The sequence below is a fragment of the Onychostruthus taczanowskii genome, unplaced genomic scaffold, assembly GCF_017590055.1.
Source record: "Onychostruthus taczanowskii isolate IOZ18803 unplaced genomic scaffold, ASM1759005v1 scaffold24, whole genome shotgun sequence".
NCBI lineage: Eukaryota > Metazoa > Chordata > Aves > Passeriformes > Passeridae > Onychostruthus > Onychostruthus taczanowskii.
The window spans coordinates 11,137,641-11,152,092 of NW_024499684.1; the positions used below are offsets into that span (position 1 = coordinate 11,137,641).

General features: G+C 46.2%; 1 protein-coding gene across 2 annotated transcripts in view; it reads left to right on the forward strand.

The window, feature by feature from the left end:
- Positions 1-6,737, forward strand: part of CCDC50 (coiled-coil domain containing 50) — a 42,291-nt gene extending 35,554 nt beyond the window's left edge. For both annotated transcript variants that reach the window (XM_041405965.1, XM_041405966.1), the window contains one exon: positions 738-6,737. In XM_041405965.1, coding sequence (XP_041261899.1) covers positions 738-757 — 20 coding nt within the window. In that variant the 3' untranslated portion in view covers positions 758-6,737. The remainder of the gene's footprint in view (positions 1-737) is intronic.
- Positions 6,738-14,452: the final 7,715 nt, after the last annotated feature.

A 14,452-nucleotide genomic window follows, 5' to 3' on the forward strand; every position in this document is an offset into this window, starting at 1 on the left:
TGACTGTAAATCCAGCTAGCAGATGACAAAGAAATGTCATTAAGACAACATTATGATGGATTTTAGGTGACTCACTATTCTCAAACAATCCAATACAAGACAGAACCTCACCTGTCTGGCAAGCAGATGGGATGATCAGACAGAAACTTGTCCTGAGAGCAGGCTGGTTTTATTCCTGTAGCACCTCAGCACTGCTTTGTTGGTTTGTTTCCTGAAATCACTTGGCACAGAGCACTGTGGGTAGGGTCACCCCTGCAGTTGTTTTAAATCTGAATGCCCATTGTCTGAGTTACCTGTAGAGCCTCTGGGGAAGGAAGGGGGCAGTCTGAGTTTAAGTCGATCTCAGATTTCTTCCAACTCCACTAGTGACACTTAAATGTGGACACTTTCCTTTCCAAAATTTAGTTTGGTAAACTTATGTTCTGTTTTCATCAAGCAAGCTGGAAAGTTGATGGCACTTCATAGGGTCTGTTTGCTTTATTGAGACTGTGCAATGGGGCTGCAGCACCATTCACACCCTAGAAGAAATGCACACGTCTGCCTGTCTTGTGGATCTATCCTTTCTTTTGCTTGAGTCATGTAACATATAGTTCCCATTTTGGCCTTTGACTTTACTGGTACCCTGGAAGTCAGACAGACAGACAAGAGGGTAGGACAGGTAAAATATGACTGCAGGTAGTAATTTTTTCACCAGGATCTAGCCTCACAGACTGTTTCCTTTCTGTTTTGTTTTCCAGGTGCCCGTAGGAAGCAGTAAACTGTGCTAGTCTTTGCTTTGGTACTGACTCTTCTGTAGCAAACATTACTGGAATTGCCAGGCAACTTTCTCAATTCCTGACCTGATGGGAGGCCCACCCTCCACTCCCAGGATCATCTCTTTAAGTGTCGTCATATTAAGGAAAATTGTTTGTTTCAGTTTCTTACTCATCTGTGATGACTTGAGCAGTGCAGTATAATCTAGCTGCTACTGAGCTGTGCCAATCAACCACTGGGTCAACAGCTCCCTCATACATTCTTTTGAGGCTTTCTTTGTTTTTAAGTTTGGCTGGAGCTCTGATGAATAGGACAAATTGAGATGTATGTACAATGGAGGAAAATTGAAGAAATTAGTTGGGTTGTGGCAATGCAGCAGAACATCAGAAGTACAAGTCCTTTTTACATTAGGATAACTTAGTGAAGAGAGCTATAAGAGGAATTGAGTTTCTTTCTGTGTTGGATAGGACAGCTGAGCCAACCTGACAGTCATATGAGCTTGCAGGAAGGAGAGAGCACTGTCAAACATACACCAGCAAAAGACAAACCCTGAGACTGGTGAGGCAGAAATGGCCTATGAAACAGAATTTTTTAACTGCTGTATTTCTTTCTAGGGTTTCCAACAATCTGAATAGAGTGTGTATAGGCATTTAGCTCCATCATATAGGATGGAACAGTTAAAAGGAAAGACAATTCCAGCTGAAGTTAGACCTTGTGTGTCTGGCTTAGGATTTGCCAGGGAGTTCAAGAAGCTGTGAACTGTGGTTTGGGAAGACTCATACAAACAGATCTATGTGTCTGAAGGGACCTCTGTGGTCACGTGCTTTGAGCTTCAGTGTGGTGGAAGCCAAGGAATTTCATTAAAGCCAAGTCAGATCTCCTGTAACTCTTAGCTCAGTTGCTGATGCACTTGAGTAGAGTAACTTGTTTCTGAGCTTGGATATGTCTTGTAAACATGGGGCTGATGGAGAGAGGGCCATATAGGCATTGAGCATCAAATTCAAAATCTACAGTTACAGGCAACCTGAGGCAGACATGGAGTGCTGATCAGTCCACACGATGTCTGTGCTGACTGCTTTTCCTCTCCACTGCTCCATCCAGCACCCCAGAGAAGCTCCAGTCAGGAATAAAATAATCATTGCTCTCTAGGGCACAGCAGGGTCTGCAGGTTTGCTGTCTGTATATATTTTCCCATGCAGTGATTCTGTCCTGGCTTGTTTTCCCTTCACTCTTGGAAAATAATTATTCTCTTGCAAAAAACGTAGCCTTTTCCCCTGGCCTTCTCTCATTTAAATTCTATAGTATTTTAAATAATTTTTTTTACCATTATTTTCAGGTGTATTTTTAAACTACAAAGCTGAACATCTGGACACTGTTTTGGAGCCTGTTCAGTTCAGGTTATTCATGGGCCAGCCCAGTTCATGGCAGAGAGCTTGGCTGCCTTGTCCCTGCAGTCCAACCTTGGTGCCAGCACAGTCTGTCTAACCATTCTCTCTGTTGGCTCTGGCAGCTGCAGTTCTGCCTCTGGCTCTGCAGAGGAGGGCAGACACCTGTGTCTAGGGCAGGAAACATGGACTTGTCCTCACCACTGCTCTGCTGGGGAAAGGGGCCTTGGCAGCTCTCTGGAGCTTTGTGGGGAGGGAGCACCTCTAGGAAATAGGAAGAGAGCATGGCTGGCTGCTGTTCCTCTAGTGCACAGCCCAAGCCCCAAGGCAGCTGTAAGGCTTTAGCCTTGGCTGTTCTTGATCAGGATAATTACTGGGCCAAATCACTGGGAAGACAGGGCAACTCCTTTTTCACATAAGTTGAAGGGGCAGGTTTATCACATCACAAGGCCACGTCTTGCCTTACAACTCAAGAGACTTCCATCTCCTACTCCCACTGGCCCATTGGCAGCAGTTCAGTACCTGTGAAGAACCATGTAACCCCAATGGATCTCTGCTCCAGGGATACCTTAACCAAAAACCTTGCCTTGTAGGACTTTCTGTATGGGCAGAATCCTGCTACCTGCATATCCTTGCTTCCAGACTGTGGCTTACCTGCGTGCATGGGCTCCTAAGTGACTTGCAAGGTCTTGCTTGCTGCTGCTTCTCAGGAAATATCCCAGTCAGCAGCTAGATTGTTCCTGCTTCTCATTCTGTCTGTGTCCATTCAGAAGTGTTCATGTTGTTTAAAAGGATTCAGACAAAAAACAACATAGATGCTATTTTTTTTCTTTCTTATTTGATAACTTGGCCCAGTGTGGCAAACTTATCAACCAAGGTTTTATTTTGTAAGAATTTATTTTTGTATTTCATGTAACAGTCAAAATTTCTACTGCTGAAAATGCTTCTTTTTTTTTTTTTTTTCTCTCCTGTGGGCTTTTTCCTTCCATTGCCATCAGAGTAGTTATTCTTGTGAAATGGGTGCCTGGTGGGTTTGTAAGAATTAATACTTCCTACAAACACCCTAGTGCAGGCGCTGCTGCTTGTACCACCTGGTGCACTTGTGAAAACTGAATAGAGAAAAGTCCTGCCAAATCAGAAAGAGGCTGAGCTTTTTACTGGTTGTGCTTGCAGAAAACTGGTGATTCTCTGCAGAAGGCATGGGGAAATCACCACCTAGGAATTCAGCCCTCCATGGGCCTCTGTATCTGGCTGTGATGGACTTTCTTGCACTGCAGTTGGCTGTTGTAGCTTTTGTCTTAACCTAGTCAGAGAAGTCATGAAGACCCTGAGCCCTCTGACATTTGAAGAACCTATCAATTTAGGAGGGATGCTTGGGAGTACCCAGGTTGTTGGTGTCAATGGTAGTGAGTAGAAATATGAGGGAAAACTCTGGTACCTTTAGTTTGGAAGCTGGGTAGTCTGAAGAACACCTCAGTGCCTCCTCTGTGGAGCTGTAGGATCTCCTTAGTGGCCAGTGAAGCTCTCTGGCCAAGACAAGAGCCCAAGAGAAGGATCCCAGGAGCAGTTGCTGCTTTCTTGGATGCCTTTGGGGGTGCTGAATTCTTTGTGGGCTGTTTTGCTCTGTATTCTCCCTTAGTCCTCATCCTTTTTTCTTTCTGCCTACCTTTATTCTTTTGCTGTTCCTTGTAAGTGTTTCTCCTGTTTTATTACTCCATAGTCTTTGTTGAAAAGTGTGTTCTTAAGGCTTTGCTAGAAAAGGGAGAGAAATGCTAGGAATGGCAGCTGAGGAAAGCAGGTAGTGAAGGGGATAGGAACAGAGCAGTTGTTCATCTTATGCATGTTGGGGTCCTCATGCAGCCATACAGGTTAGAGACCTCCTGAGACAGAGGTTGCAGCTGGACTTGCATCTTCAGTGACCGCTTTTGAAAAGGGATTCCATGGTCCCACTGAAGTCAACAAGAGCTAAGATGGATGAACAAAGAGCCACTTTCCTTGGGGCTCAGCAGCCACAGTTCTGCTGAGAGTCAAGAAGATGCAGCTTGTGTAGGTGAGATGCAAAATCAGCACCTTGGACATGTGTTCCTGGAAAGAGGCACAATGGAACTGATCTTTTAAGAAAACACTCAGCAATATTTCTTTCCTATGACAGAAAAATGCTTAAGTATCTTGCTTTTTTACTCGTTTACTCTTGCCAAGTTTCAGTAGCTTTGCCTATGAGTTTGCTCTGGATTTAGTAGCATGTTGGAGGCCTTGTTGGGACCCCTGCCCAGGTTGTTTGGGTCCTGCATCCCTTTCTGACTCCGTGCATTACCAAGGCATCCAGCACCACGTGGAAAATTCACCTCCTTGAAATCCTGGCACTTCCTAACCTTCCTAGTAGGCTCATCTCAGCACAAGAGTTCTCACCACCTCCTCACCTCCGTCCAAAGCACAATGGTCTGCAGAAGAGAGTCGGTGACCTGGAGGGATCGTGCCTTACACGCAGGGATATTCGATGTCTTCAGCAGGCTGACCTGAGTCACCTTGCTATGAAACACTGTCTTAATGTGGACTGTACAGCTTTCTGCAGCAAGAAGCAGTTGTCGTCACAGGGATAGATCCAACAGGTTGATTTCATCTTTTTTTAAAGAACTTCATGGGTTTGAACTTGATGGGGTGAGGAAATATCAGCTGTTGAGGGATAAATGAATTCTCGTCATTGAATTTCTCCTCTTGGGGAAGAAGGATAGAAGTTACAGATGCTGCAGTCTGCTTCTCTCTCTATAAAAGGGATCTTGTATGTACAGTATTTTTATATCTCTGCATTCCCTTCTATCAGGATTTGAATCAGGATTGGTAACATTCTCTACTTAAGGAAAAAAAGGGTTGTTATTTTTACAGTGCTAGACATCTGTGTGTTTATTTTGTGCCAAATTACAGCCACTGTTACATTCTAGTGTTTTCAGTTTATTGCTGTTCATCAATGTGTATATTATATATTTTTATTATCGAGGTTTTTATTTTAATTCATGTTATCCTGTATGCAAACTAACTGTGGATTGCTAATTTATATATGTATAAAGGGGAGCACTTGGAGACAGTGTGAGGATTCCCCTACTTAGTTTACACTCTTGTAATAGAGCACAGCCAGTCCATGAAACTCACCGTTTCCTTCACAGAGCAATCTCCTGTGTCTGTCCCCTGAGCAGATGGCTCCTGCTGTCCCTCCTGGCAGCACTGACACCGCAGGACTGTGTGGGATGCAGTAGGAACTGGAGCACAGCTCCCAGCACAGCCTGACGGGTGCCTGAGCTCAGTGCTGCCCTGTGCCAGCAGGAATGCTCAGCAGGGTGGTGGTGGCTGAGCTTTGCTCTTTATCTGTCCCCAGCCAGTGGACACTTGGTTTTGCCCCACTTTCCCAGGGTGTTCAGGGCTTAGTTTTACAGTTGTTTTGGGAGGTGGGTGTGGCACATATCCCTCGCATGGAGCACATCATGGGTAGCTTGTCTTCTTTTTGTTGCAGAGGACAGGCATAAACCTGCAGAGATCCCAGTCTGCTGCACTCCAGCACATTTGTGGCTGTGCAGCGCTGCTGGGGAGGTACTGGCTGTGCTGCACACAGGTGCCACTTGGACTGCCCTGCCCAGGACAGGCGGTGGGACATGGGTTTCATGTTCAGGAGCTGCCCAAGCCTCAGTTTCTGGGCTGGAGATAGCATCAGCCACCTCCTCCCCATCAGTAGCACAGGGCAAGGCTTAGCTGGGCAATTTGGGCTCTTCAGGAGAGTCCCAGAGAGGACAGTGGCACACACAAATGAGTATTTTCTACTTCATGGGAAACAAGTTCCACTGTATCAGTGTTCACTCTAAGAAGACTCCATGGTCTGTCTCCAGCTGCATCTGTGTACTGCAATATAGTTAATTGCCTCAGATAAATAACTGCAGTTGTCTCATTTAGCTCTTCAGGGTAAACTTTCAGCCTGTTGAATCTAAATATTAGCCATGCAATGAGGTGGATTAGTCAGAAGGCTTAAATTCCTCAGAGCTGCAAGTGTATCCTGCATTGTAACAGCTAATCCTTAAATATGAATTGCACACTGACAATAATCTGTCTATGCAAGCCTATTCTTGGTTTTATTTTGACTGTTCACTCTATAATTTTACCAGGTTTGGCATAGAACTTCTGAATGACATTTAACCAAAGTATCATGTCTGTATGTGTGTATAGCATGTTTTGCTTCATACTCCTGAATTGTCATAGAATGTAAAGGGAACATTGCCTTGCCCCATTTTGTTCAATAAATCGCTGTATTTTGTTATTCACCACTTCCTTCTGTCCCTCTGTGTGCTTTCCTGAAAACCTAAGTGGGTTACACAGAAGCAGGGGAAAATAAGACTTAGTTCCACCCTTTCTTCCTGAAACCTAGCTGATTCTACCAACAATTATGTTCTTCCACTGTAATAGATGTAGCAAACAAACAAATTTGTATTTAATTTGATTATTTTGTCGACAGACAGATGGAAAAAAGGCTATGTAGTATCTTGGAAAAGATCTGGACTGTTTCATTTCCTGAGACTGTGATACTGAAAAATAAAGCAGTATGATTATTTGCAAGGATAGGATGTTCTTTCTTATTTCATTAACATAACTTTTAAGTTTGCAAAAAGCCTGCTTGAAGATTCCCTCAGACAACACATACCTACAGTGGTGGGACAGAATGTAAGAAGGAAAAGTGGCAAACGCCCTGGGACTGACTGCTGTCTTCGAAGGCATCAGCTGAGGATGCAGCCACATGTGGCTCAAACATGAGCAGACCTGACCCCATTGTCATGTCACAAACTCAGTTTGTGACTGAACATTCTGAAATAGAGTGGAGGTTACACTAAAAATTCCAGATCTTGCATCTGGACTGTAAACCTTTCTTAAGTGCTTATTTACTCATTTCTCTCTGCTTGTCAAGAGTAAGCATTGCAGAGGGGAGCAGAGAGCCCCTTGGCACCCCAGCACAGAGTGCACCAGGCTTTCCCTCTATGGACCAGGGCCTTGGGCTGCACAAGTGAGTGCTCTGACTCCAACAGAGTTCACTTTTGGGCTGGATTAGCGTCTGAGTCCCACCACTTCCCCAGTGCTTCCAAGTGCCTCGATGTCATCCTTGCCTTCCACCAGCTGCATCTCAGAGTCCCTTGGGTATTATCAGTGAGGGGGAGTAGGAGTCAGCAAAACACACATGGCTGGCAGGGGAAGAGCCTGGTTGTAAAAACAAGGCCCTTGGGAGTGCCAAGAGCTCTGCCAGCTTACAACCGATTGCAGCCTCTTGTCTGGAGTGACTGGGTCAGCCTGTTTTCTCTGAACAGCTTCTTTCATGCCAGCCTTGGCATTTGTTGAAGCACTAGGCTGTGGTGGGAGCAGGGCCAGCTGGAGCCCTGACAAACATCTTCCACCTGGTGCAGTGATGTGCACATGACACTGGGTGTGGGGACCACGAAAAGAACACTGAAGAGCCCCTGGGGACTTTTTCCTGTACCAGAAAACTGGTCTCTGAGTTTCCAAGTTGCATGCAGCTCCCAGGCTGTGGGTGTGCCATGGTGAGTGCGTCCAGTGTGCCACAGTGATGGACCAAGGTTTCCCAAGTATCCTCCATCTGTGAAAAAAGTTGAGCCAGTGGAGATTGCTAAAAGTCAGCATTGCCCAGCAGCCTGGCTACTCCTTTGGCTGCTTCATACTGCCCTGCAAGGTTTCCCAAGTATCCTCCATCTGTGAAAAAAGCCAGTGGAGATTGCAAAAAGTCAGCATTGCCCAGCAGCCTGACTGCCCCTTTGGCTGCTTCATACTGCCCTGCGAGGTGGCAGCTGCACTCTCCTGCCTGTGTGCATGTCCAGGTCCTCATCTCCCACCCAGCCCCATGCTGGTGGGGGTACCCTACCTGGAACCCATGATCCTTTTGTTCAGAAGGCAAATCACAGCTGCAGAGACCCAGAACATAAACCAGGTGAGGTGTCTGAGGCACAAATGACTTTCTGTAGTACACATGGTAGGTACGTACCATTCCCAGTTCATTTTCCAGAGACCTGGTGGGCTACAACATGGCTGGAGGTGGAGAACATCCCCTCTGCCATGTGAAACCCTGGTTTATTCCTGAAACTATCCCTTCTCAATTTCACTATTGAGCAAAGCTAATCCCTACATTCTTTGCACCATCCTACTAGCAAACAAGTGATAGCACCAGCCAGTTACCTCAGTTCTGGGGTACACGTGTCCATCACTCTGATTTCTTCTTTTAGAGACAGTGATCCTTGAACAGTGCCCTGAGTCGATCCTGAATCACCCTGGCCAGAATTCCTGTCACAGTTAATGGCAAAAATTAGATTTACTAAATGAGACCTGGGATCAGGCTGCAAACCAAGTTTAAAACAAGCACAGAACTTGTGTCTGGCAGCTGGGTATTTGTTGAATGTCAATGCTTCCCTGACCCCAGAGAGCCCCAGACAAGCACCCAAGCAGCTCTGCCAAAACCTGCTCCTGTTTCATGTTGTTGCTGGTGAGTGGCAGCTCTGAGTACTGACACCAGTTTTCACAAAGTCTCCTCTTCCTGGCACTGCTTTTGCTTAGTCATAGCTCCCACCCTGCCCTTTTCCCCCAGGCAGACCCTAACTCCCCCTCAGGGACTCACCTCGTGGCCATTTGAGGCCAGGCCAGGCCCAGCCAGCCCTGGCTGGCGCTGAGGGCTCCAAGCCATGCTACACATGATTTCTATTTATGTGTCAACAGCGTCATGCCACGTCACAGGAAAAGCTTTTCTGGGCTGTTTTAGATTTGAATGGTTTCTCATTTTACTGCAAACATGGTTGACATATGCAGGGTTTGATTGTGAGCCAGAGGAACCTGTGTGTGTCTCGCTGGTGGGGATTGTACCCAGGTGAATAGAAGTGCACCAGCATCCCTTCCCTGGGCTGAGCTTGGAGCTGGGACAGGTTGTGACCCAAGAGTGCTCTACAGTGCTGCCTTCCTCCCCTCTTCATCCTCCCAGGTGCAGACTGTCCAGAGAGCGATGACACAACCATGTACGCACAACACCAGAGTTGGGGGACTGTGAGCTTTGTCCCAGCCAAACTGAAAAGAAGCTTTAACAGGTGCTGGTACAGCAGTAGGAGGTTTACTAAGGGGTGGTGGAGTTTGGGGAGAGGATGAGATGCCCACGTACTCAAGGTTTATTCCCACCACTGGCACTGGCTGCCAGTTACTGGCCACACAGCAAATTATCCCAAAAGGTTCTGCTCAGCCTGCCAAGGGACACATCAACCCCACTCAAACACCTCACTTGTGTATTTTTATTTAATTGTTAATTGCTCACAACTGATAAAACACAGAAGGCCAGCCTGAAAGTGCCTGTTAATGTCCAGGAACAGGTCCAGGTTTGGAGGAAGGGGTTCCCTGCAGTGCCCTCTCCTCCAAAGGCAAAGGGAGGCACCAGGAACAAGGGTTTCCAAGTGACTTTTCTAGGCTGCCAGCAAACCTGGACACACTGTCCTACTGGAAAAGTCCCCAGCCTCAGGCTGTGAGTCCTGTGCACAGACAGGACTGTCACTGTTGCCACAGGGAACCTGGAAGAGTGGGTGCCAAGCATCCCACAGGAGGAGAGGGATGCATTGCTGCCACACCTGAGGGAGAGACAACCCACAGCTGCTCCAGTGTGGCCATGACTGCAGATCTGAGAGCAGCTGTGTCCTGTTTGCATCTCCAGGGGATAACAGGGACCAGGAGCAGCAGTGTAGGCCTCTGCCTGCTAAAGAAAACTGGAATGGCCTAACAGAAACAGAAAGCCAGGTTCTGCAGGTACCTGCTCCACTGGGAAGCTAAGCCAGCTCTCCAGATGTCAGGAGTTAAACCAGCTGTGGAAAGGTGCACATTAATGCCAGCGTGTCTCATCCACGAGGATGCTGAAACAGCCAACCAAAGCTGACCCCTCCTGGCCCTGCTGTTTTCTGCTTTTAGCTCTGGAAATAGCAGAGCCCCTGTGGGCCCAGGCTGATAGCAGTGAATCCTGTTGGAAGCAGGTAAGCCAAGAAGGGGTGGTTTTCTTTTCTGTGGGACACAGTGGTAGCTGCTCTTGGGAAGGTGTGTGCTTGAAGCCAGGATGTCCTGCTTGACAGGACCCCAGCACCAGCTGTAATTTAGAAGTCACTTTGTGCTCAGCTGAAAACTTTTGTTTCTCTAAATATTCTCCTAATTTCATGCAGTTCAGCTGTGCAAATAGAGCACATGCTCCCTGGGAGAGAAGGAGAGCAAGTCCCCAGGATCAAGGGAAAATGTCACCGGAGGGGTGGCCAAACCCTGTGACCCAGTCCAGCCCACCTGAATTTTGAACAGAAAACACTCAAAATGAGCTACTAAACCTAAAAAAACAGAGCGTTGGCAGTTCTTGCAGAAATAAAACAACAACAAATTTATGTATATATGGTCACCATTTTAGTGGGCTACTGGAATATTTATAAAAGCAGTACAAAGCCAGGCAAGAAGCTGGAGGTCTTATTCTTTAAATTGTATTCCTTGGTCCCACGCAACCCAGACTGGGATAGTGCTGATCACCTCGAGCTGTGCAGAGCATCACTCTGTGCAGGTTTTGAGTCAGTCCCAAAGTGGGAGCTGTGTGAGCAGAGCTCAGGGCTGCAGCATTCCAATCCAGCCTGGCAGCAAGGCAAACATTCGCATATTGTGTGGCAAAATAAAGAGATTTTGCCTTCAGATAAAACTCCACCAGAGCTCACACTGATACCTCTGCACTCCCAAACTCCCATGGAAACGCTTTGATACCTCTACCCCACACTTATTGGGTGTATTAACAACCTTTGCATTTCTCACACAAGTGAACCTTATTCAGTTTAAGTGCCAGCCATGGTGTGCACTCCAATCCTTCCTGGAGAGATTTTTTTCCTCCCAAATATCCTTAGCAAGGATTTATTTGCCAGTTTACCTACCAATCCAGCTCTCCCTTGAGAAATTAAGAGCTAATTAAAACAAAGGCTTGAACATTAACTTGGATTAATAAATATAAAATCCAACAATATTTGTGGGGGGAAAAAAATAACCAGGAAGGTTAGAAAAATGCTTTATTCTCCTTTTAAGTGATTATTTTTGCCTGCATGCCCGGGTTGCTCCAGCAGCATCCAGTTCTATCCCAGGGCTCTCTCTAGTGGCCAGAAAGGAAAGGCTGGGCAGGAGGCAGCGCTGCACCTGAATCTAAGCACACACACCTGAATCCAGGCACACACACCTGTCTGTGGGTTTAGGGACAGGCACCTGCCTGTGGGTGGAGGGATGTTAGTGTTCAGGAACACATAATCATAGAATGACTACATGGAGGTGCTTTTATTAAAGAGCTCTGAGTGTCAGGGGCACACAGACCCAAATCTGGCCTGACAAGGTTTTGAGCTGAACGTGTTTTATATTCTATCATTACATAACTCACATATTAATAATTAAACTTACATTGTTCTATTGTACACATTGATTTCATCCAAGCATGGATTTCTCATGATCCCCCTCAAACCCCTAACATAGTTTCTCATGATTCTTTAAACAGCAATTATATCTAATCACACCTAACAATTATATCATGTATCATACACTGACTACACAGGTGCGATTTCACATGATCTAGCAAGCACAAGGCCTAGCATTTCCCAGGGCCTACCAAGCCTTTCTTTCTAACTCCCCGAATTTTGTATGATTTTAAAAATCTTTTACTATCAGGGACACGCACCTGCACCCAGGGACACGCACCTGTGTGTGGGTTTAGGGACACACACCTGCCCTGAGGGACACCCACCTGTGTGTGCACCCAGGGGCTGTGATTTGGGGTGCTGACAGCCCCCCCAGCACACAGATGTGTGCTCCCCACAGGCTCCCCTCTCAGGAATGTGCCCCCTAATCGGAGCAGAGGGGCACAGGGAAATGCAGCCCACGCTTTTGGGGTGTGCAGAGAGAGGAACAAACCCAGAACAGACAGGTTGATGGTGCTTTAGTCCTGCAAAGTCCTCAGGGTAATAAAAAGTGCTAGGGGGCTGTGTTGGATGAGGGCATTTGAAACCCCCCAGAAGTGGAACCCTGCTGGGCTGAGCATCCCTTGAGCAGCTGCATGGGATCATCTGTAGTTGTTCACTGCAGGGCTGTGCCAGGCACAGACCAAACTCAGTCTGAGCTGCCTCTCTGCCTCTCTGCACACTGCAGCTGGGAACTGACAGCAGAGAGGGCTTCTCCTCTAGGCTGACCAGCAGTCCTTGGAGTCCTCCGTTCCATTAGATTTGTTTTATGTAATTTGGCAGCGTAGGTGGTAGTAGCCATTGGCACCTAAAGCATTGAAAGCTTGCAGGGTAGTATTTAAGCAATTCTCTTATTTGTAGTATTGAACACCTTCTTTTTATTTCATTACAGAAGCTGTGCAGGAAAATGTGGATTTTAATATTGTTGAATATGTGGCAAAGCCAAACATCCCAAAACTTTTAAAAAGTTAGCAGAATTGAAGTAATAGAAGCCCCTTTGCCAGTACACAGTGTAATCCAGGGAGGAGCAGGGGCAGTATTTTCCCTGGGCTCTTGCCTCAAGCCCAGGGCAGGCTCACTGAGTGATTAGCTGTGAGTAGAGATGCCGTAACCCCAGAGCTGGGGTGGCAGCCACAGGAATGCTGCTCACTACCAGTACAACACATCAGTTACTAGGACATTATTGGGGAAAAAAAAAAAAAAAAAGAAAACTTGACAAGTTTTAAAGCATTCCATGAAGTCAAAATTCCCCAAAGAACAGGGGGTCCTGCTTGACAAATAACATAACCACTCACACCCAGCTCCAGCTGGGAGCCAGTCTCCACCACCTTCCCCTCTAAGCTCTTAATGCCCTGAAGTGATTTCTCCCCTTTATCACGAGCCCTTCCCAGCTTGCTCTCCTGGGAACAGGCTTTTTCACACTTGGAAAGGCTCTATCCCATCTTTCTGATGGATTTGAACTTTTCTCTCCTTTTGTTGTGAAGCGTTTTGGTTTACTCTTTGGAGGATTCAAAATTGACTTTTACATGCTAAAATTAATTCCCTAGCTTACCCCTGTTTGTTGTAACTTTTGGTGTGAAATACTTCAGCCTGTGGTTCAAAGGCAATCAAAGGTTTTCTTGGACTTGCAGTGCTTTCTGTTTTGAAGACTCTCATCATACTGTGGTGTGAATCCCAGAGAAACCCGTGGCTGCAGCTTTGAAGCCTGCAGTGACTTTTGGGTGTGTGGCACCTCTGTAAGGCTGTGCTGGGTACCCACGTGTCAAGCAACCTGTCTGAGAACTTGGCCTGGCAGCCTCCCCTCCCAAGGGGACAGGAGTGGGTGTCCTGCAGTGCAGGAGGGTCTGGATGGGGAATGGGCTGGGACATGGCTGCTGTAGTAACCTCCTAGTAAGTATTTTAAATGTCTTCCTGAGCTACCATAACCTGTGGAAGAGAGATGCTCTGTAGCAAAACTACCACTTAGTGCTGTGAACGACAGGAAAAAGCAATGAAGGAAACCTGTTTCTTACTCACCCATTCCCTTTTTGCTGAGCATGAGGGCAGGAAAAGCATCACTGGGAAATCTCCTTCAAAATACCCACCCCACTGTGCTGGTGCTGTACAAACCTGAAACAGAAAAGCAATCCTTACCTCAAATTGCCTGAGGTGCACATGTAAGGGAGAGGAAATTAGCTATAGAATAGCATCTTAATAACCCCAGATTTTTCTTCTGTTCTGATTTTGTTTGTTGTCTTTAATGGCTTTTCAGGAGCACAGCTGTATCTATATTCCAGGGTCTTGTGGACTTAGGCACATCACTGTTCCTGCATCTAGTCCTTTGGTTTTTTTTGTATGTCAGTTTTTATCCTGTACAGCTTAATTGGGTTCTGTGTTACTGAAAGCTGCTTACTACTTAAAGAGCATTGGAGAGTTGCACTGAAATATTTATGTCCAGTGCATTACTTCATTAAGGAAATGATCTAAAATGAATGGAGATTGAGTTATGCCCAAAATGCCTATAAAACTGGATGCTGACTGATTACTTAATGGTTCTCCTGATATGTGATGCATTAGAGGTCTCTGTTGCCTTTAATTTTTCATGGGCTGAGCTCAGGCTTGCAGCAACCCCAGACTACTGGTAAATGGCATTTCCTTGTAACTAAGCATCTTGCTCCTTATTTTTTTTTCTTTTCCTTACATAAATGGTGTTTTCATGATATATGAATTGAAGTGTCAAAGTATGTTTTGTGCTTGAGAATGTATTTGGGGTCACTAAAGGGATTACTCCCCTTTCAGTACCCGGAAAACAAC